Source organism: Bubalus kerabau, chromosome 5 (genome assembly GCF_029407905.1).
Source record: "Bubalus kerabau isolate K-KA32 ecotype Philippines breed swamp buffalo chromosome 5, PCC_UOA_SB_1v2, whole genome shotgun sequence".
Taxonomy (NCBI): Eukaryota; Metazoa; Chordata; class Mammalia; order Artiodactyla; family Bovidae; genus Bubalus; species Bubalus kerabau.
Window position 1 is genome coordinate 73,542,471 of NC_073628.1, and position 22,672 is coordinate 73,565,142.

At 37.6% G+C, this 22,672-nt stretch overlaps 1 protein-coding gene across 17 annotated transcripts in view; it reads right to left on the minus strand.

The window, feature by feature from the left end:
- Positions 1–22,672, minus strand: part of USH2A (usherin) — a 1,013,951-nt gene that overhangs the window by 673,475 nt on the left and 317,804 nt on the right. For all 17 annotated transcript variants that reach the window (XM_055581875.1, XM_055581867.1, XM_055581860.1 and 14 more), the window contains 2 exons: positions 11,363–11,521; positions 133–627 (listed from right to left, as the gene is read on the minus strand). In XM_055581875.1, coding sequence (XP_055437850.1) covers positions 133–627; positions 11,363–11,521 — 654 coding nt within the window. The remainder of the gene's footprint in view (positions 1–132; positions 628–11,362; positions 11,522–22,672) is intronic.

The window sequence follows — 22,672 nt, forward strand, 5'->3', positions numbered from 1 at the left end:
AACTGTTTCCCAATTACAACATCCCGCAGTTATAAAAACAAAAACAGTTGCCAGAATCTTACTGAAAATTTCAAATACCCAGATTCACCTCCTTCTACCCAAAAATGGGAAATCTAGGCCTTGAACTCCTACCATTTGGTTCCATCGGTGGAGCCCATTCTACGTGAAGCTCTGTGGAACTGATCTTCCGCACCTTGGGTGGACCCAGCCTTCTGGGAGCTGCCTGGGCGGTGGTCACTATCAAAGGGGTGCTGTGTAAACAGCCCCCAATAGTACACGCCTGCACAGCAAAACGGTACTTGGTGAATGGAAGAAGATTCCAGATGGTAGCGGTGGTCTCAGGGCCTTCATAGGGAGAACAGGGCTGGACACCATGAAGAGGAGCACAGGACAAAATATACTTCTCAATAGGACCAGAACGATTTGAAGGTGAAGCCCAGGTAAGTGTCACAGAGTCTGAGCTAACAGGGCTGATATAACTTAAATTCAAACTTCCCACCGGGGCCCCTGCTTTCGTCCTGTAGGTGACAGGTGCGCTTCGTGTTGAACCATGCACGCTGCTGGTCAAGATGTAATAGGCATACGAGGTATATGGCACCAGGGCAGTGTCTAAGAAGTACTGAATATCTGAAATTAAAAGAAGAAAAGAAGAAAAAGAAGATTTATATTCCACAAACAGGTAGGAATCATTTCTAATTGTTTTTCTATTATGTAACATAACCATCAATACACAACCACAACAATCTACTCTTTTGAATAAGAATATGGTTCATAGTTTTTTAAATTGACATAAAGCAAACACTGGTTATTTTTATTGTGTAGTATAATGTAAGAAAAGTGCCTTTTGTAATGATGCATTCTTAGAAGCTTAAACTCTTGTTTTGTTCTTTACATGACACAGTATCCTTTTTATAGCATCCTTGCAGTTCTCTGAAACAGAAATAACTATAGTTCTTATTGGAGTAGGAAATGGCAACCCACTCTGGTATTCTTGCCTGGGAAAACCCATGAAGAGAGGAGCCAGTGGCCTATAGTCTATGGGGTCACAAAAAGCTGGACACGACTCAGCATGCATGCACGCAAGTTTCTTAATCAGTCTGTTCATTAGACACTGATGCACTAGATCGAAAGCTAGCAAACTACTGCCACAAGCCATGTCTGTCACCACCCAACATCTTGACTAGGACGTTTCCTGAATTTATAACCCATGGAAACTGAAATTGTAGATGGCTATTGTTGCTTTAATCTGCTATTTTGTAGAGACATTCTTTATTTTATCAGCAATGGAGAATTCACACATGAAAGATTTGAAGAGAGAAAGAGGTAGAAAAACGAGGTATTAATAAAAGAAAAAAAATTATGGGGAGTGAACAGGATCAGGCACTGGAACTTTCCATTCTCTAAGGGACAGACAGTGTACAGCAGGATTCTGAGGCATACAAATGTCTAATCCCTCCTGCTCATGTGTAGGGGAAGGGGAGGAAAGGTTCATCATGCAGAGGTCACCTATATTAGAGGGAGGATGTGGCACTATTTAAGTGCTAAAAGAAAAATAGTTCACTGTGTAAAGTGTCATTTTGCTTTGTTTCCTGAGTGATGAGGATGTTGGGTTGAGATCCAGCGAGTGTGTCATTTGACCTTCTATGACTGGGACAAGATGACCCTCCAGACTTGGGTGGATCAAAGGTTGGATGGAGAATGTGGGAAACCAATCCCAGGGAGCTCTCAGCAATAGCTGGAGACCACAGGATGAGACAGCAAGGTACTTACCAGGACCCAAGCAAAATAAGAATGGAGGCGTGCTCCCTAGCTTCATGCATCGGATGTCACCAGAGTTACATGAGCATCACCACTATATGAGCCAGCATTCTGATGCCTCTGCAAATGCAAAGGACCAGAGGGAAGCTATCCTTCCCCCCAGCACCGTCATGATGGTTGGGGAAAGGGAATATTTGAAGACTGAATAAGAATGACTTCTACAGACTGAACATTGTATATTCCCCAAGTTCAGATAGCAGGAACAGAATACCCAAGGTGATGCTTTAAGAAGAGGGGCCTTTGAAAAATGATGAGGTCATGAGGGTGGAGTCCACAAATGGAATTAGTTATGAAAGAAAACTCGGGAAAAATTCCTTGTTCCTTTCACCACATCAAGACAAAGGGAGGAGATGGCAGACTGCAAACCCAAAGAGAGCCCTCATTAGAACCCAACCATGCTGGCACTCTGACCTTGGACTTCCAGCCTCCATAACACTGGGAAATACATTTCTGTGGTTTAGAAGCCACTCTGCCTGTAGTGGAAAATTGTACTAAAGATTTACTGAGCATGGGCCCACCCATCAGAACAAGACCCAGTTTCCCCCTCAGTCAGTCTCTGCCAGTAGGAAGCTTCCATAAGCCTCTTATCTTTCTCCATCAGAAGGCAGACAGACTGAAAACCACAATAACAGAAACTAACCAGTCTGGTCACATGGACCACAGCCTTATCTAACTCAATGAAATGATGAGCTACACTGTGCAGGGCCACCTAAGACAGACGGGTCATGGTGGAGAGGTCTGACAAACCATGGACCACTGGAGAAGGGAATGGCAAACCACTTCAGTATTCTTGCCTTGAGAACCCCAGGAATGTATGAAAAGGGAAAAAGATAGGACACTGAGAGATGAATTCCCCAGGTCATTAGGTGCCCAGTATGCTACTAGAGATCAGTGGAGAAATAACTCCAGAAAGAATGAAGAGACGGAGCCAAAGCAAAAACAATACCCAGTTGTGGATATGACTGGTGATGGAAGCAAGGTATGTTGCTGTAAAGAGCAATATTGCATAGGAACCTGGAATGTTAGGTCCATGAATTAAAGCAAATTGGAAGTGGTCAAACTGGAGATGGCAAGAGTGAACATCGACATTCTAGGAATCAGCGAACTAAAATGTACTGGAATGGGTGAATTAACTCAGATGACCATTGTATCTACTACTGCAGGCAGGAATCCCTTAGAAGAAATGGAGTAGCCATCACAGTCAACAAAAGAGCCCTAAATGCAGTACTTGGATGCAATCTCAAAAATGACAGAATGATCTCTGTTCGTTTCCAAGGCAAACCATTCAATATCATGGTAATCCAAGTCTATGCCCCAACCAGTAATACTGAAGAAGCTGAAGTTGAATGATTCTATGAAGACCTACAAGACCTTCTAGAACTAACACCCAAAAAAGATGCCCTTTTCATTATAGAGGACTGGAATGCAAAAGTAGGAAGTCAAGAAATACCTGGAGAAACAGGCAAATTTGGCCTTGGAGTACAGAATGAAGCAGGGCAGAGGCTAACAAAGTTTTGCCAAGAGAATGCACTGGTCATGGCAAACACCCTCTTCCAACAACACAAGAAAAGACTTAACACATGGACATCACCAGATGGCCAACACCAAAATCAGATTGATTATTTTCTTTGCAGCCAAAGATGGAGAAGCTCTATACAGTCAGCAAAAACAAGACTGGGAGCTGACTGTGTCTCAGACCATGAACTTCTTCTTGCCAAATTCAGACTTAAATTGAAGAAAGTAGGGAAAACCACTAGACAATTCAGGTATGACCTAATCAAATCCCTTATGATTTTACAGTGGAAGTGACAAATAGATTCAAGGGATTAGATCTGATAGAGTGCCTGAAGAACTATGGACAGAGGTTCATGACATTGTACAGGAGGCGGTGATCCAGACCATCCCCAGAAAAAGAAATGCAAAAGGCAAAGTAGTTGTCTGAGGAGGCCTTACAAACAGTTATGAAATGAAGAGAAGTGAAAGGAAAAGGAGAAAAGGAAAGATATACCCATTTGAATGCAGAAGTCCAAAGAACGGGAAGGAGAGATAAGAAAGCCTTCCTCAGTGATCAATGCAAAGAAATAGAGGAAAATAATAGAATGGGAAAGACTAGAGATCTCTTCAGGAAAATTAGAGATACCAAGAGAACTTTTCATGCAAAGATGGGCACAATAAAGGACAGAAATGGTGTGGACCTAACAGAAGGAGAAGATATCAAGAAGAGGTGGTAAGAATACACAGAAGAACTGTACAAAAAAGATCTTCATGACCCAGATAATCACCATGGCTTGATCACTCACCTAGAGCCAGACATCCTGGAATGTGAATTCAAGTGGCCCTTAGAAAGCATCATTACAAACAAAGCTAGAGGAGGTGATGGAATTCCAGTTGAGCTATTTCAAATATAAAAGATGATGCTCTGAAAGTGCTTCACTCAATATGAAAGAACATTTGGAAAACTCGGAAGTGGCCACAGAATTGGAAAAGGTCAGTTTTCATTTCAATCCCTAAGAAAGGCAATGCCAAAGAATGCTCAAACTACCGCACAATTGCACACATCGCACACACTAGTAAAGTAATGCTCAAAATTCTCCAAGCCAGGTTTCAACAATATGTGAACCATGAACTTCCAGATGTTCAAGCTGGATTTAGAAAAGGCAGAGGACCCAGAGGTTAAATTGCCAACATCTGCTGGATCATCAAAGAAGCAAGAGAGTTCCAGAAAAAATGTCTACTTCTGCTTTATTGACTATGCCAAAGCCTTTGACTGTGTGGATCACAACAAATTGTGGAAAATTCTTCAAGACATGGGAATACCAGACCACCTGACCTGCCTCCTGAGAAATCTGGATGCAGGTCAAGCAGCAACGGTTAGAACTGGCCATGGTACAACAGACTGGTTCCAAATAGGAAAAATAGTACATCAAGGCTGTATATTGTCACCCTGCTTATTTAACTTACATGCAGAGTATATCATGAGAAATGGTGGACTGGATGAAACACAAGCTGGACTCAAAATTGGCGAGAGAAATATCAAAAACCCCAGATATGCAGATGACACCACACTTATGGCAGAAAGTGAAGCAGAACTACAGAGCCTCTTGATGAAAATGAAACAGGTGAGTGGAAAAGTTGGCTTAAAGCTCAACATTCAGAACACTAAGATCATGGCATTTGGTCCCATCATTTCATGGCCAATAGATGGAGAAACAATGGAAGTAGTGACACTTTATTTTGGGGGGGCTCCAAAATCTCTGCAGATGGTGACTACAGCCATGAAATTAAAAGACGCTTACTCCTTGGAAGAAAATTTATGACCAACCTAGTTAGCATGTTAAAAAGCAGAGACATTACTTTGTCCTTAAATGTCCATCTAGTCAAAACTATGTTTTTTCCAGTAGTCATATATGGAGGTGAGAGTTGGACTATAAAGAAAGCTGAGTGCCAAAGAATTGATGCTTTTGAATTGTGGTGTTGGAGAAGACTCTTGAGAGTCCCTTGGACTACAAGGAGATCCAGCCAGTCCGTCCTGAAGGAAATCAGTCCTGGATATTCATTGGAAGGACGGATGCTGAAGCTGAAACTCCAATTCTTTGGCCACCTGATGTAAAAAACTGACTCATTGGAAAATACCCTAATGTTGGGAAAGATTGAAGGCATGAGAAGGGGACAATAGAGGATGAGTTGGTTGGATGGCATCACAGACTCAATGGACATGAGTTTGAGTAAACTCCGGGAGTTGGTGATGGACAGGGAAGCCTCGCCTGCTGCAGTCCATGGGGTCACAAAGAGTTGGACACAACTTCGCAACTGAACTGAACTGCCTGTGGTATGTTGTTACAGCAGCCTGAATATACTAAGACAATGAACATCTGAGTGAAGGGTATTATTGATACTCTGTTCAATATGTCATTGCAAATTCTTCATGAAAACATATTATATATTAGACTAGAATTCAATCTGGTCACAGAACCCACAGAGTAACCTAAACAAGGAAAGTTGAATACAAAGTATGATTGATTACACAAGGGTGTTACCTATTGAGGAGACCAGAAATCTCTAATGAATGCAGAAGAGATGAGATGGAAAAGTCACTACTCCTAAGACTGAAGCAAATCACCCAGGGAAGGAACAGAACCCAGAGAGTTGAGACCTGGGATGAGACCAGACTTTGTTAGAGATAATGCAGCCATAGCCCATTTGATGGTGAAATTTGCTGAGGTTCCAGGAAGGCAGAACTTCTTTGGTACTTGGTCTCTAGCAATTGAGTTGCTCCACCACAGAACTTACTGGAAAAAAACTTACTGGCAGAGTCCCAAGGAAAGCTGCCCGTGATAAGCGGCTGTACTGGAGAATTCACTGGAAAGTCACCATCTACAGTGGTAGGCGAAGGTGCCACCTGAGCATCAGCAGAATTTACTGGGACTGCCATGTGCTATCTTCCTGAGTTTACCTTGTAGAACTCATTCTTCTGAGGCCAGCATGTAGGGAAGTTGCCCTTTGGGGTCCTCAGGGGAAACTTCCCAGGGGTGCTGCTGTGTATGGCTGAACATCACCTTCTGAGAGTAATGCACACCACAACCAGGAAAAGAAACCTCCAGCTTCCTCGGGGTGCCTTCCTACAGCCTCTACTGATAGAATTCAAGATCATCCCAGTGAGAAAGGAGAAATGTTTATAGGTTCCAGTTCCACTACCACAAAGCAGGCAATAAAGAACAGCTTTGAAACCGAGAGGGAACAACTTAATAACTTGCTCAAGTATACAGTAAGAAATGTTTTATGAGACACAACTGTTAGCCAGATTCCTAGGAAACATTTCCTTGGGAAGCCTATAAAATGATGCATTTGCTATTTATAATAGGAAATGTTTAAAGTAGAATTTTTTCATGAGTTATATTATTCTAATATTACATTAATAGGATGTTATATAGTTATTTTAAGCAAACGTGATGAAGACCAAACAGTACCATGAGAAAAAAAATAGGACATATAATAGTGCAAAGGCTTGTTATGAAAAATAAACTGGAGTACATATTTTCCCTCCCAGAAATTTTCCAAAATGAAATTAGTTTTTACATTGAAATGCTGGAATTGAGAGGCTTTAATTTTTGCTCTTTTAAATTTTCTTAACTGGATATACTACATTTATAATAAAAACTTACATACACTCAAGTCAAAATCAGGTGTTTAGACAAACTACTGCCCAAGATCATCAGCAATTTCTCTTTAGAGATGCACTGGGTCACGATCTTGACCGATCCCCCCGTGAGTGGCACCACGCACTAGAGCTACACGGAACTCTGCAAGTTTCCTGAATTAACCCTATTTTTTCACCCACCTTCATGCCTTGTCATATACAATTTCTTCCATGAGAGTAATTCTTCCTCTACTGCAGTATCTGCATAATTCAGCTCATGTCACCTGCTTTTCAGAAATTTACAGTGGTTTTCAATCACTGTCTTTGCCCTTACAAGCATGGTTGCTTTTTACTCCTCCTCCACTTATAAGATACTTATATATTCTATAAGATACTTCAAGTATACTTATATAAGATACTTATATATTCTCCACTTATAAGATACTTAGAAATATTCTAAAAAGATTTAATACTCTTTTGAGTCAATTCTAGTTCAATATTTAATACACTACATTGTAATTTTGGTGTATTTATCTATGTCTCTTTTCAATAATGTGAACTATTCTTTCAAGCCTTGTATTTTTAGTGGTTGATACTATTGCTGGTATGCAGTAAGCAAAGAACAAAGTATAATTGAATGAACAAGTCTTCATATATATATATGAACTATTTTTTTCTAGGAAGTAGTATTAAAAAGTCTTATAATAAAAACCCCTGATTTTCATTTTCTATTCTGTTTTCAACCTTATCCCCTGCTTATATTTTCTGGGTTTGTTTGGTTGGTTGGTTGGTTGATTTCTCTCATGGGTAACTGAACTCTCTTTCCACTTACTACGCTGATCCCTTGATATAGTGTGGAATAATAAATGATAAAGACATTAAAGGTAGAAATCACTAAGATACAGAGTTGTCTAAAACTCTCCATCTAAACTACGTGAATGTCCCTAGTGATGTAAGCAGTGGTCACATGCAGAAACAATCTTCCTCTAGTTTCCCTGTGGAAACATTTCCCGAGAGTAACAATTAAGGACTATTCACCCCACTCATGGTATCCCTAAGGAAGAAAGATTTAATTGATTGTGAATTGGGGAGAGAAAAAAAGTAAAGCATACTCAATCAACTCATTGATTTTTTTTTTTCTTTTCTAATCTGTCTTCCTGTTGGTCAAAAGTTATACTCTCCAGTCTGGCTTCTCTTAGTAATGAAGAAGGTTTTATTTTTTATTTCCATCTTATAGATGGAATTCTTATGTCTAGTTTGCCTTTAGTTTGAAACTCAAGTAGGAAAAAATGATTTAATAACCGCCACCTAAAATTTCAGTACAATCAAAAGCATGCTATGTCCTATGAGAGCTGTTCTCTTCATCCCTGCATGCTAAGTTGCTTCAATCATGTCTGACTCTTTGCAACCCTATGGACTGTAGCCCACCAGGCTCCTCTATCCATGGGATTCTCCAGGCAAGAATACTGGAGTGGGTTGCCGTGCCCTCCTCCAGGGGATCTTCCCAACCAAGGAAACGAACCCATGTCTCTTATATGTCCTGCATTGGCAGGCAGGTTCTCTACCACTAGCACCACCTTGGAAGCCCTCCCTTCACCACTATGGCACATAAAATACCAGTGGGCAACCCTGACTGATGCTGCAGGGGAGATAAATAATATTAAAAGTGCTGATTATGTGCAACACCCAATGTACTAACTTTACCCTTACATCTTTCTCTCCTACTCTCGAAAACTAATGAGGATGCAAAAACCAGAAAATGTTACTTAGGGAAATCACTGACTATACCTTAACTTCCTTTAAAAATTTTATTTATAAACTTTAAAATGATTCCATCTTTATTAGCGGGTATTATTAAGAACAAATAATTTACAAGTTCTAAAGATGAAAATATCAGTGTGTTATGATCTTAGCGTGGCAACTACCACTCTGGAGAATCCCACAGTGCATCAGGCCAGCTAGGAAAAGTTTTATTCTAACAAGGAATTCTATAATAGTCTCAACCAAATGGTCAAACTTGCTTGGAAGACGACACTATTAATTTTCTTTGAAAAGTTCAGTGATTCTCCACCTATAATTCCAAATGCCTTTATTTAACCCAAAGATTTGTGTTCATCCGACTGAATATAAGTACTGTTTCCTCTCCATATTACACGTGCTATCCACACACTGGAAATGGAGTAATAAACATGAGGGTATTATTAGAATGATACAATGTTCTGACAACATTAACCAATTGTTCTTACTGTTCAAATGCCATCAGGCAGATAATTTTCACATCATTAATTATAGTCATTGTCAAGAAATGCCAGAAGCAGCATTTTTTAATGAAAGATAAGGATTTAAGAAATAATACCTTGTTTAATGGGATTATATAAATGTCTGATTAGTCAATAAGCACACATTACATAAAAAAAACCTGTTCTTTAGATTCTATATTAGTGCAATCATGTAAAAGAGCCAGAGTGTGGTGTTCACATGCAGTGTTCTATAAAATATTGATATATGGAAAACAGAGTGACCCTAATTCACAACTGTAGAATTAATCCAACCAGTGGTACTGTCATCTTCTAAATCACTTTCAATATTAGTATAACCCTCTCTTCTCCTATCACAAAAGCTTAAGTTTCAGGACACCTGGATCACGCTGATATTTGGAAGAAAACAACATCCTAGTAGCAGGTTTTTAGGATGCTTTGCCAACATGGCAGATGTAGACAGATGTTCATTTCCGTTTGCAATCTGCATCGTGGAGTTCAGAATTTCCATTAACTTCAAAGAAGACTTGAAGTACTGAAGCTACACTTAGAGATAACACAAAGTACTGGGTGTAGTAACGTAAGTCATACCGAACTGGGTGCAGAGTGTAACCTATGGCAACATATATAAAATAAAAATGTATGCTATGCAAAAGTTGTAATGCCAATCTGTATGTCAAAACAAGGTAGCTTACTAATCATTTTGAGGAAGATTATGGAACTTCAGTGTTTCTATACACTTTTCTAACTAATTATGCATGTTAAACAAGAATTTGGAAAGTTGGGTCTTATATAAAGAGAATGAAATAGAAACCTGAATTGGAATAGATGTTTCAGTATTACTTAAAACTAGTTTCCTAAAATAGCTTGTAGCTAAACACAATGGAAGCAAGCATCAGAGAAGACAGAGTTAGATGAATGTAAAAATTTCTAAGTCTTCATTCTTTTAGGGAAACAGTATCTAAAATATCTGAATATAATTTGTTAAAGATAATGGGTCCCTATAGTTTGATTTCCACAAGATCCTTTAACATTCATACAAGTTACAGGTGCAAAGCTAATCTTCATGGGTTTGTTCATATCCTTCCCCTCTCAATTTCATTTCAGAGTTGCTGGGTTCTACCTCTGTGAAAATGGCAATGTATGCATAAATTTAAGCTATTTGCTTTCATGTTAACACTCTCCTTTCCCTTTTAGAGAAGTTCACTTTTCAACCTGAGAATTGAAAATTTGATATGCTTATAACAGAAATATTTGATAAATTTTCTACAATCCTTATACACAGAGAAAACTACACATCAGTTTGTTGTATTTTATGTTTTTAATTAAATGTACATAATTGGTAGGTTATTTTTCATATCTTTTGGTTATCAACAGATCACAATATGTTACTCTGGAAAACATGCCTCTGCCTCTAGATTGAAGGGTATAATTGATGTTTGATTTTACTACTGAATTAACCTATTGGGTTGGCTAAACGGTTCATTTAGTTTTTTCTATAAGATCTTAACCCAATACCTTAAACAGTATGTCATGGACATTTTCTATTCACTGATAAGTAAACTAAGACAGCATTTTATAGGTAACCATATTCTACAATTTACTTAATAATGTACCAGATTCTATCATGCCATGTACCATAATTTATTGAAAGTTTTCTGAGTGTCTGACTTTTTCCAATATTTTGCTACTATAATAGTGGAGCTTTGGAAGTATTTTGTGATTTGCTGTCCACTTTTGATTTCATTTGAAATAAATTTTCTGAAGTACGTTTGCTGAGTCAAATGGTTTACAAAAGAGTAAGGATTCTTATATATTTTAACAAGTTGTCCCACGTAAAAAGTCATCCCAGCAAATTCACACAGATAGCCCAGCAGTTTATGTAAGTTCTAGCTTCTCCATATCTTCATCAATGCTGTAAAGGGTATTTTTTTTTTCATCTTTGAGGCTTTGATAAGCGTTCATGACTTATCAAATGATAAGCATCTCATTTTCACTAGCTTTCTTTGACTATTAGTGAGATCTGTGATTCTCTCTCTGCTTGAAACAACAGCTAAACAACAGCATTTCTCCTCAATGTCAAGGAACTTAACTAATGTATCAATTCTCAGAATATTTTATCTTTCCAATACCAAACCTGGAAACTCACTGTATGGGTATTGATCTTCAACTGTGTAGATTTCAGAATCGTCCCTGAATAAACTGTAAGTAAGCTGGTGGGCATTTGGAGAATCAGGTGGACTCCAGGAAAGATTGATAGCAGAAGAACTTTGAACTTGTCCTCTGGGTGGAGGTTGCTGGGATGGAGCTAAATTACAATGAAGAGAGCATGTATTAGCAAAGACAATCAATAATGACACAAGTAAACTGAAGTAAGATATCCAGCAAAGAGGTCTTTCTGATTCAAGATTACTTTATCAAGAAGACATGTGGTTTACCATGCCATTAATAAACAAAGGGCATACATCATGTGTTCTCTAAAACAAAGCTTTTTATCTATAAATATAAAACACATTTGTAGGTCAACACAGCTGACACAAATACGGTTGGGGACAAACCACAAAAGTTTACCTTAAGCACTTACTTTTATTGAAGTATCGTTGACGTATTCATTTCAGATGTATAACACAGTGATTTGATGCTTGTTTAGATTATGTACCATACAGAGTTATTACAGTGTTATTAACTATATCCCCTGTGTTGTACACTACATCCCCGTGACTTATTTTGCAATAAGAAGTTTGTACTTCTTAATCCCCTTCATCTACTTCACCAATTCCCTTACCCTTACCCCAACACTACTCCTTTGGCAACCACTGGTTTATTCTGTGTCTGTTAGTCTGTATCTGCTTTATTTGTTAATTTTTTAAGATTCCACATATAAATGGAAACATACAGTATTTGTCTTACTCTTCTTTCTTTGAATTTTTTTGAGAAATCATCCAAAGATGCATATTTATTTTCTACTTAATTAATTTAAAAGTTGACATAAATTATGTTGAAACTTGAAATTTAAGTCATATAATTTTTAGACTTTTAAGAGAAAGCTTTCCATTCCATTAAGCGCAATGCCTCATCTAGCTCCACAGAGCACAGTGTGAAAGAATAAAAGTTAGTGATACAAATAGCTATGGATGCTAAGGATGTTAGTCTAAACATTAGCAAGAAACAGTTTAAATGTACTACATGAACACACAAAGTACCTGTTAGAGGTGCCATGACTGCTTTTAACACCTGTTAAAAATGCTGGGATTGTAACATAGAAAATAGCTTATGGTTACCAAAGGGGAAAGCAGGGGGCAGTGGGGTGTTGAGGGATAAATTATGAGTTTGGGATTAAAAGATACAAACTACTATGTACAAAACAGATAACAAGGACCTATTGCTTAGCACAGGGAACTATATTCAGTATCTTGTAATAATCTATAATGGGAAAAATCTGAAAAATAATAAATACCCACACATATATATAACTGAATCATTTGGTTGTACACCTGAAACTGATACAACATTGTAACACTTATACTTCAATTTTAAAATACTGTGATTGTTAGAGATTATATGATTGCTTCCATTAGGAATGTAACAGCATTCATCTCATGATTTTAGTGCTATCTTTATAGTACATAAATATATTTTATGAACATTTTGTTTCTTATCACTGTGTATTTTTTCTTAGTCTCTCTATTTTGAAGAGTAAGTCTACATTTTTCTCCAGAATATATAAAGGTGAAGGAGAAAAACAATATCTAGTTATATTTCAAGGGCAATCAACCACCAGTTTATTTATCCCTTTCTGGTTTAAGATACATAACCCTTCATCCATTAGGGAAGCATAATCTAATCAGATTTTCTCATTAAAGAAGATGACAAAGGCACAGGTTACTGTTAACTTATTTTTAAAATCATTACTTTTTCTGTTGAGAAAAACAAAATCATGAATCAAATAATTATTAATATTTTCATATGAAATATCTACAGTCACTAGGTGATAGTCAATGTTTCAGAAGACAAGAGTGCACTCACATGATTTAATAAAGATCTAAAGCTATTTTCAAAAGGGTGGGCAGAGGGTAAAGAAATTAAAAGGCATGGAGCAGTACTCTGGGAAGTAATAGCAAAGCTCTTTTACTCTTTATGTCATGGGCCAAGACCAACCCCAGGTTCAGTGATTCACTAGAAACCCATTCACTCATTGTAAGTCTACCCTTGGGTAAGATTTACTACAGAGGAAGGATACAGAGTACAATCAACATAGGGTAAAGGCACACGGGGGAAGTCTGGGGGAAGCCAAGCACAAGCTTCCTATCACACAGGATGTGTTTAATTCCCCCAGCAAGACGTGAACACACACATGAAATGTTGCCAACCCGGGAAGTTGATTAGAAACTCAGCGCCCAGAGTTCATACTGGAAACCATTCATGATAGGCAGCCTCTATCTCCCACATACCATAATTTCGGACTCCCAGAAGGAAAGCAGGTGTTAAGCAAAAACCATGTCATTTATGCAAAATTTAAGGGACAGTGAGCCACTCGACTGTTCTGAGGATGGTGGGAAATGCTAAAAAAATCCAAGTTCCCAGATGGCTACCAAATGCCAACTTTGTAAGCAAATCTTTCTGAAGATAAGCATTCAAGCCTGCTATGTCAGCTTTTCCTACACTTATACCTAGCTCAAAGGGGCACAGCTCTCAGGGACACAGAGGGATGTGAGAAGAGCATCATTTGACCACTCACTGAAGGGCAGCACCAGCTCAAGGCCACTCCTATACTGAGTCAGGGGGCTAGGGATTAAATATTCTGACTTCCCTTTCTCCCAGTCCTCTTCCAGATGACTGGAAGTTCCTACATGTAGCTGAAGCCAACTGAAAGTCATGGAGCAAGGGAACCTGCTGACACGGACCATACCAAATCTTGAGGGACTGAGTACTGTTAGAAGTACAGAGTAGCAATGTTAAGTCATCCTACACACCAGGCAAAGACTCTCAAAGAGCTATTACTAATTCATTGGTACTCATACACTCCACTTTAAAGCCATGCTATAGATGAATAATAACATTTTAAGAAAGTATATCAAGACCACCAAATTTGAAATGTGTAAAATTCCATATCTTATACATAGGTTCCCTAAAGGCAATGTCTCCAGACCTATAGTAGATAATACTGATGTCATATTTTTAAGGAAAAATATTCAACCTAGATACATTCTTATTCTTCCTCTTTTATCTTATTGGGGGGGGGGCGGGGTTCATTGTTATGTTGGGCTTCCCTGGTAGCTCAGCTGATAAAGAATCTGCCTACAGTGCAGGAGACCCCTGTTTGATTCCTGGGTTGGGAAGACCCCCTGGAGAAGAGAACATCTACTCACTCCAGTATTCTGGCCTGGAGAATTCCATGGACTGTAAAGAGTTGGACACAACTGAGCAACTTTCACTATCACCTTTCACATTGTTATGTTAAAATTCCAACTGTCTGTATGCAGATATAGATATAAGACAACCGTATTAACAATCTCACAATGACACACAAAAAGAGAATTATTTCCAAATAGCACCTTATATTTTTTAATTCAAAGACCTGCCATATTTTAATACAGTCACTTTGGTTGGTTTAATACTGACAGCACATCTGAATTTTCAGTGAATTTAATTTAGGGCTCTAAATCCAATTTTTCTTGGTGGAACTTCAAAAACTCATGAACTGTCTCATCTACAGTACTCTCAGAGAGACTGGTAATCCATGGCAACATAATATTTTTTACAGAATATTAGTGATTACATCTAAAACTGCATGCTCTCAGGAACACAAAAGATTGCAGAGTTTAGAGCAATAAAAACTGACCTTCAGACTACTTTATAAGATAGCAAAACACTGTCTTAGTGTTTTGTGGGATGACTGAAACAGAGATATTTCAGTCCCATGTAAAGGATGTAGAAAATGATTTGCATTGCATGAAAATCTCCTTGGCAATACACACAATCACACACATACATACACAACTAGGCTCTTTCAAATATTTAAATCTGATTACTTTATATAACAATCTCTAACAACAATCTTGTCTGACTTCACAGTATAAATGAATAGTGCTTGTTTGACATTTATATGAGAATTTTCAAAGACCTGAGGTTTAGATAGTTCGATACCACTCTAAGAATAATTGTTTGGAAATCCTGAGCATGAGATGACTTAAACCCACTTTTATGTGCTGAAAGTAGGATTCTAAGAAAATGGTCATACACTCATTAATCAAAATAGCAAAGAATGTTATTTGCATGTAGACTCTCTTTTAAGGAAGGAAAGTATATTGTGACTACATCTATCAGTTGGGGACTATATCCCAGCTTTGGGGCTTTGGTAACTGTATGATTATAGCCAAATTTCAGTCGGATGCTCTGCACCTTTCCTCATTTATAATAAGAACATAATAATGTCTACCTGTGAGGGCCAAAGCAACTATTATAAATATGTTCTAAAAATTAAAGAAAAATATGATAATTGTTTCAATAAAAAGGGAATTTCAATAGAGAAATAGAATGCATAAAAACACCAAAACCCAGATGAACAACTGAACTATAACTGAAATGGAAAGTTCACTAAAGCAGGCTCAATGGCAGATTCGAAATAAAAGAAGAAAAAAAATCAGAAGAAAAAGAAGAGAAAAAAACTTCCATGGTCCTCCAGTGGGTAAGACTCCATGCTTCCAATGCAGGGGGCCTGGGTTTGATTCTTGGTCAGGGAACTAAATCCCACATGCCACAACTGAGAGCTTGCATGTCAGAACCAATGATCCCATGTGCTGCAAAAGAGATTGAAGATCCTACATGCTGCAACTAATACCCAGCACGACAAATAAATATTAACACAAGAATCAGTAAACTTGATATAAAGCAACAAACAGAACTTAAAGATATACCAATATGACTTATCCAATCCAAATAACAGAGAAAAAAATGAACAAAAGTGAAAAGAGCCTCAGAGACCTGAGAGAAAATGTCAGATATGCCATGGGCCAACATATGTGCAATAGGAATGAACCACAAAAGAGAGAAAAGACACAGAAAGGAGAAAAAAGATTTGAAGAAATATTGACTCAGACTTCTCAAATTCCATGTAAAACACTTATCCCCAGTTCCAAAAAGCATAATGAATCCAAGCAGGACACACACAAAGTGATTAGACCTCAACACAGCTCAATCTAACCTGAGAAAAACAAAAACGAAATCTTGAAAGCAGCAAGAGAAAAATGATTCATACACAACCAAAGGAAAATACAACTAAAGGCTTACAGAAACAATGGATGCCAGAATGTGGTAAAATGACATATTTAAAGTCCTAAAAAAAAAAAAAAAGTTGGTACCAAGAATTCTCTATCTAGAAAAAACTACTCATCAAAAATAAGATATTTTCCAGTATTTAAAAAAAAAAACCTAAGAAAATTCATTGTTAGCAATTTAGCCCTACAAAACCTAGAAATACTGGATACAGATTGAAAATAGTAAAGCAATCCATCAAGCTAAAAGGAAATGATAAAGAGAGTATATTGAATCATGTGAAGGTAGAAAAAAACAGAAGTGGCAAATATGTGGGTATATTATGTGGATAAATATTGAAGTTGGTCCTGATATCAAGACTAAAGCTACAGTGATCAGAACAACATGGCATGAGAAGAGACAAAAGGATAAATGGACTAGGAGAGAGACTTAGTATGATCAATTGACTTTCTTATGTGGTAATACATAACTAACAAAATTTACCATTTTAGCCATTTCTAGAGTATGTTTTAGAGGCATTAAGTACATTTAGAATGTTATGTAACCATTCTGCTATTCATTTCTAAAACGTTTTAATTTTCCTAAACAGAAACTCTGTACCCATTAAACAACTTTTCATTCCCCTCCCACAGCCTCTGTTAATGACTGCTTTGCTTTCGATGTGTGTATCATGTGTGTGCTCAGTCATGTCCAACTCTTTGTAGCCTCCTGGACTGCAGCCCACCAGGCTCCTCCATCCATAGGATTTTCCAGGCAAGAATACTGGAGTGGGTTGCCATGTCCTCCTCCAGGGGATCTTCCCAACTCAGGGATTGAACCCACATCTCTGGTGTCTCCTGCATTGGCAAAAGGGTTTTTTTAACCAGTAGCGCCACCTGGGAAGCCCTGTGTATGTGTATGAATTTGCCTATTCTAGGTAACTCATATAAATGCAATTATGTAATACATTTTTTTCATGTCTGACTTATTCTGCTTAGTATAATGTTTTCAAAGTTTAACCATATTGTGCATACTCAGTCACTAAGTTGTGATTGACTCTTTGTGATCCCATGGACTGTAGAGCCTACCAGGCTCCTCTGTCCCTGGGAACCACATTATAATGTATATTAGCATTTCATTCACTTTTATGGATGAATAATATTCAGTTGTGTGTATATACCACATTCTTCTTATATACTTATCTTTTGATGGACACAGGTTTTTTCTGCCTTTTGAGTATTGTGACTATTGTTACATGAACACTGGTATACATATATCTGCTTAAGTTACTGCTTTTAATTCTTAGGAGTATTTACCTAAGGGGGAAAAATTGCTAGACTATATAGTAATTCCATGTTTAACATTTTAGGAAGCATCAAAATATTTTCCACAATGACTGTACCATTTTACAGACACATCAGCAATGCATAACTGTACCAATTTCTCTGTAGCCTTGCCAAACTTGTTATTTTACATATTTTGAGATGGGGCATCTAAATGAGTATAAAATGGTATCTCATTGTGGCTTTGGTTTGCTTTCCCTAATAAGCAATGATATTGAGTATCTTTTCGAGTGTTTATTGGGTATATGCATATTTTTTTCAAAAATGCCTATTCAAATCCTTTGTCCTTTTTTAAATTAAATTCTTTGGTTTTTGTTGTTGAGCTGTAGTTCTTTATAATATTCTAGATACTAATCCCCTATCAGATATTGATTTGCATTATTTTCTCACATTTTGTGAGTTGTCTTTTCTCTTAATAGTGTATTTTGATGCCAAAATTTTGAATTTTGAAGAACTCAGATTTACCTTTTTCCTTTTTTTTTTCCTATGACTTTTGTGTCATATCAAGGAAAACTAATGCTTTTGAACTATGGTGTTGGAGAAGACTGTTGAGAGTCCCTTGGACTGCAAGGAGATCCAACCAGTCTATCTTAAAGGAGATCAGTCCTGGGTGTTCATTGGAAGAACTGATGTTGAAGCTGAAACTCCAATACTTTGGCCACCTGATGTAAAGAGCTGACTCATTTGAAAAGACCCTGATGCTGGGAAAGATTGAGGGCAGGAGGAAAGGGGATGACAGAGGATGAGATGCTTGGATGGCATCACCGACTCAATGGATATGACTTTGGGAAGGCTCCGGGAGTTGGTGGTGGACAGGGAGGCCTGGCATTCTGCAGTTCATGGGTCGCAAAGAGTCGGACGCAACTGAGTAACTGAACTGAACTATATGAATATGAGTATAATGTTAGCCATTGGGTCAGTTGATTTTTTGCCTATATGCCTGGATAGTTTAATAAGGAAAGGTAATAATCATTTTTAAAGTACGTTAAAGGAACATTTGAATATCCATGTTTCAAAAAATAAAAATGAAATAAAGAAGAAAGAAGCTAATCATAGACCTAATGTGAAAGCTAATAATATAAAATTTTGTATGATAATACAGGATAAAATCTTTGTTGCACTGGGTCAAGAATAATTTCTTAGATAAAATGCAAAAAGTTATGATCCAACAAAAAAAATTAACTTTGGTAAATTACACTTCATCACAATTAAAAGCTCTTGGATTTAAAAACATACCATTAATAAAATTTTAAATATAATTCACAAAATGGGAGGAAATAGTTACAATTAGTATCTCAAGTATATAAAGAAATTCTTTAACTCAGTAAGATAAGCAACTCAAAACATGGGCAAAAGACATAAAAAACACTTTACCAAAGAAAACACAGGAACAGTAAATAAAAACATGAAAAGGTACTCAAAAGCATTCATCAGTAAAAAAAAAAAATGAAAATTAAAAACTACAATGAGATACTACTATTTCACACACATAAAGCGGCTATAATGATATACTGAAAGTCACTCAGTCATGCCTGACTCTTTGTAACCCCATATACTGTAGCCTGCCAGGTTCCTCGGTCCATGGGGATTCTCCAGGCAAGAATACTGGAGTGGGTAGCCATTCCTTTCTCCAGGAAATCTTCCCAACACAGGGATGGAACCCAGGTCTATCTGCATTGCAGGCAGATTCTTTACTGTCTGAGCCACCAGGGAAGTCCATAATGATACATGGTCAATGCCAAATGCTGCTGAGGTCATAGAGAAACTGGATCTCCCAAAAATTGCAGGTAGAAATGCAAAATAGTATAGCCATGATGGTAAATAACTTGAAAGTTTCTGAAAAAGTTCCAAACACACTCACCATATACTCACTATATTCTAAGACAAACCTAAGAGACATAAAAACATGTCCATGTGAAGACTTGTACCCATATGTTCATGATAGTGTTATTCATAATGGATAAACACCAGAAACAATTTGTATGCACAACTCAGTGGATTAAAAAAACTATAGTAAATGGTATCTTACTCAACAATTAAAAGGAATTAACTATTTAGATAAATAAAAACATGGATGAATCTCAAAAATACAGTGCTAAGAGAAAGGAGTCAGATACAAAAACCTAAATATTGTATGATTTCATTTCTATAAAATATTTTAGATAGGCAAAATTGTGTCAGGAACTAGATAATGAGTTACTTGAGGCTATACGCTGAAGTGGGAATTGACTGAAAATGGGTCCATGGGAACTTTTCCGAAGTGATAGAAATATTTTATGACTGGATTATAGTTATGCTTGCACAACAATAAATTTACTGATATTCAACAAACCGTACACTTAAAATGGTTAAATTTATGATATATAAATCATAATTCAATAAAGCTGTTAATATAAGAGATGGACAGGTTTCTGGGAAGATGGCAGTGTAAGAAGAACCAGGAATCTGTTTTCCCACCAAGACAACAGTTTGCACTGGCAGAATCGAATATAACTACCTTGGAACTCTGGAGTCTATTGAAGGCTTGTAACTTCCCGGGGAAGGGTTGAATGGTAAATTGCAGTTAATTTTGATCAATTTCAGCTCTTTGTACAGTAGAAGTATCCATCTCCTACCCCTGCTCCATGAAAGGAAGCTGTGCACGTGTTTCTGGAACAGAGTGCACACAGCCTGCAGGAACCAGAGTGGGCAAAAAGACCCTTTTGTCCAAATACTGGGAATCTGTGCTCTGATTGCTGATTGTTGCTTCTTATCACAGAGTTGCAGACAAAAAGGACAGTGGCCATTGTTCAACCACGTGCTCTACTGCAAGTACTCCCCTCAGAGATCAAAAGGACTTTAAGAAGAATTAAAAGCCAGTACTCTATCCTTTTATTTTTCTCTCCTTACGCTTTTTGTAATCAGTCAGATATTTATATATGCATAGGTTATATATGTACTTAAATCTTCTTTATATTCAACTCACATTTATATTTATCCTTTTTTATCATTAACATTTTTAAATCTCTATTTACAGAGGATCCTATAGCTTTCCTTAAAGCAATTTTACTGTGATAAAATTAATATAGCATAAAATTTAGCAAATTAACCATTTTTAAATGTACAGTTAAGTGATATTAAACATCTTCATAATGTTGTGCACCAGCAAACTGGATAATCTCAATTAAAAGGACAAATTCCAAGAAAGACAAACTTACCAAGACTAAATCACGAAGAAATAAAGCATCTGGATAGGCCTGTATTAGTAATGAAATTGAATCAGTAATCAAAATCTTGCAACAAAGAAAAGTCTTGGACTTGATGAATTATTTGGTAAAGTATATCAAACTAAATAAAAACCAATACCAATTCTTCTCAAACTTATCCAAATATTTGAAGAGGAGGGAACCCATCCTAACTCAGTCTCTGAGGCCAATATTTCCCTGATGCCAAAGCCAGAAAAAGGCAAAAGAAAAGACAACTACAGAACAATATATCTCATGAATTGATAAAAAATATCCTCAACAAAGTACTAGCAGATGAAATTCAGCAATATATTAGGATGATGGCCACAGGACTGGAAAAGGTCAGTTTTCATTCCAATCCCAAAGAAAGGCAATGCCAAAGAATGCTCAAACTACCACACAATTGCACTCATTTCACACGCTAGTAAAATAATGCTCAAAATTCTCCAAGCCAGGCTTCAGCAATACGTGAACCGTGAACTTTCTGATGTTCAAGCTGGTTTTAGAAAAGGCAGAGGAACCAGAGATCAAATTGCCAACGTCATCTGGATCATGGAAAAAGCAAGAGAGTTCCAGAAAAACATCTATTTCTGCTTTATTGACTATGCCAAAGCCTTTGACTGTGTGGATCACAATCAACTGTGGAAAATTCTGAAAGAGATGAGAATACCAGACCACCTGATCTGCCTTTTGAGAAATCTATATGCAGGTCAGGAAGCAACACTTAGAACTGGACATGGAACAACAGACTGGTTCCAAATAGGAAAAGGAGTACGTCAAGGCTGTATATTGTCACCCTGCTTATTTAACTTATATGCAGAGTACATCATGAGAAACGCTGGGCTGGAAGCAGACAAGCTGGAATCAAGATTGCCAGGAGAAATATCAGTAACCTCAGATATGCAGATGACACCACCCTTATGGCAGAAAGTGAAGAGGAACTCAAAAGCCTCTTGATGAAAGTGAAAGTGGAGAGTGAAAAAGTTGGCTTAAAGCTCAACATTCAGAAAACGAAGATCATGGCTTCTGGTCCCATCACTTCATGGCAAATAGATGGGGAAACAGTGGAAACAGTGTGAGACTTTATTTTTTGGGGCTCCAAAATCACTGCAGATGGAGATGCAGCCATGAAATTAAAAGACGCTTACTCCTTGGAAGGAAAGTTATTACCAACCTAGATAGCATATTCAAAAGCAGAGACATTACTTTGCCAACAAAAGTTTGTCTAGTCAAGGCTATGGTTTTTCCTGTGGTCATGTATGGATGTGAGAGTTGGACTGTGAAGAAGGCTGAGCACCGAAGAATTGATGCTTCTGAACTGTGGTATTGGAGAAGATTCTTGAGAGTCCCTTGGACTGCAAGGAGATCCAACCAGTCCATTCTGAAGGAGATCAGCCCTGGGATTTCTCTGCAAGGAATGATGCTAAAGCTGAACCTCCAGTACTTTGGCCACCTCATGTGAAGAGTTGACTCATTGGAAAAGACTCTGATGCTGGGAGGGATTGGGGGCAGGAGGAGAAGGGGACGACAGAGGATGAGATAGCTGGATGGCATCACTGACTCGATGGACGTGAGTCTGGGTGAACTCTGGGAGTTGGTGATGGACAGAGAGGCCTGGCGTGCTGCGATTCATGGGGT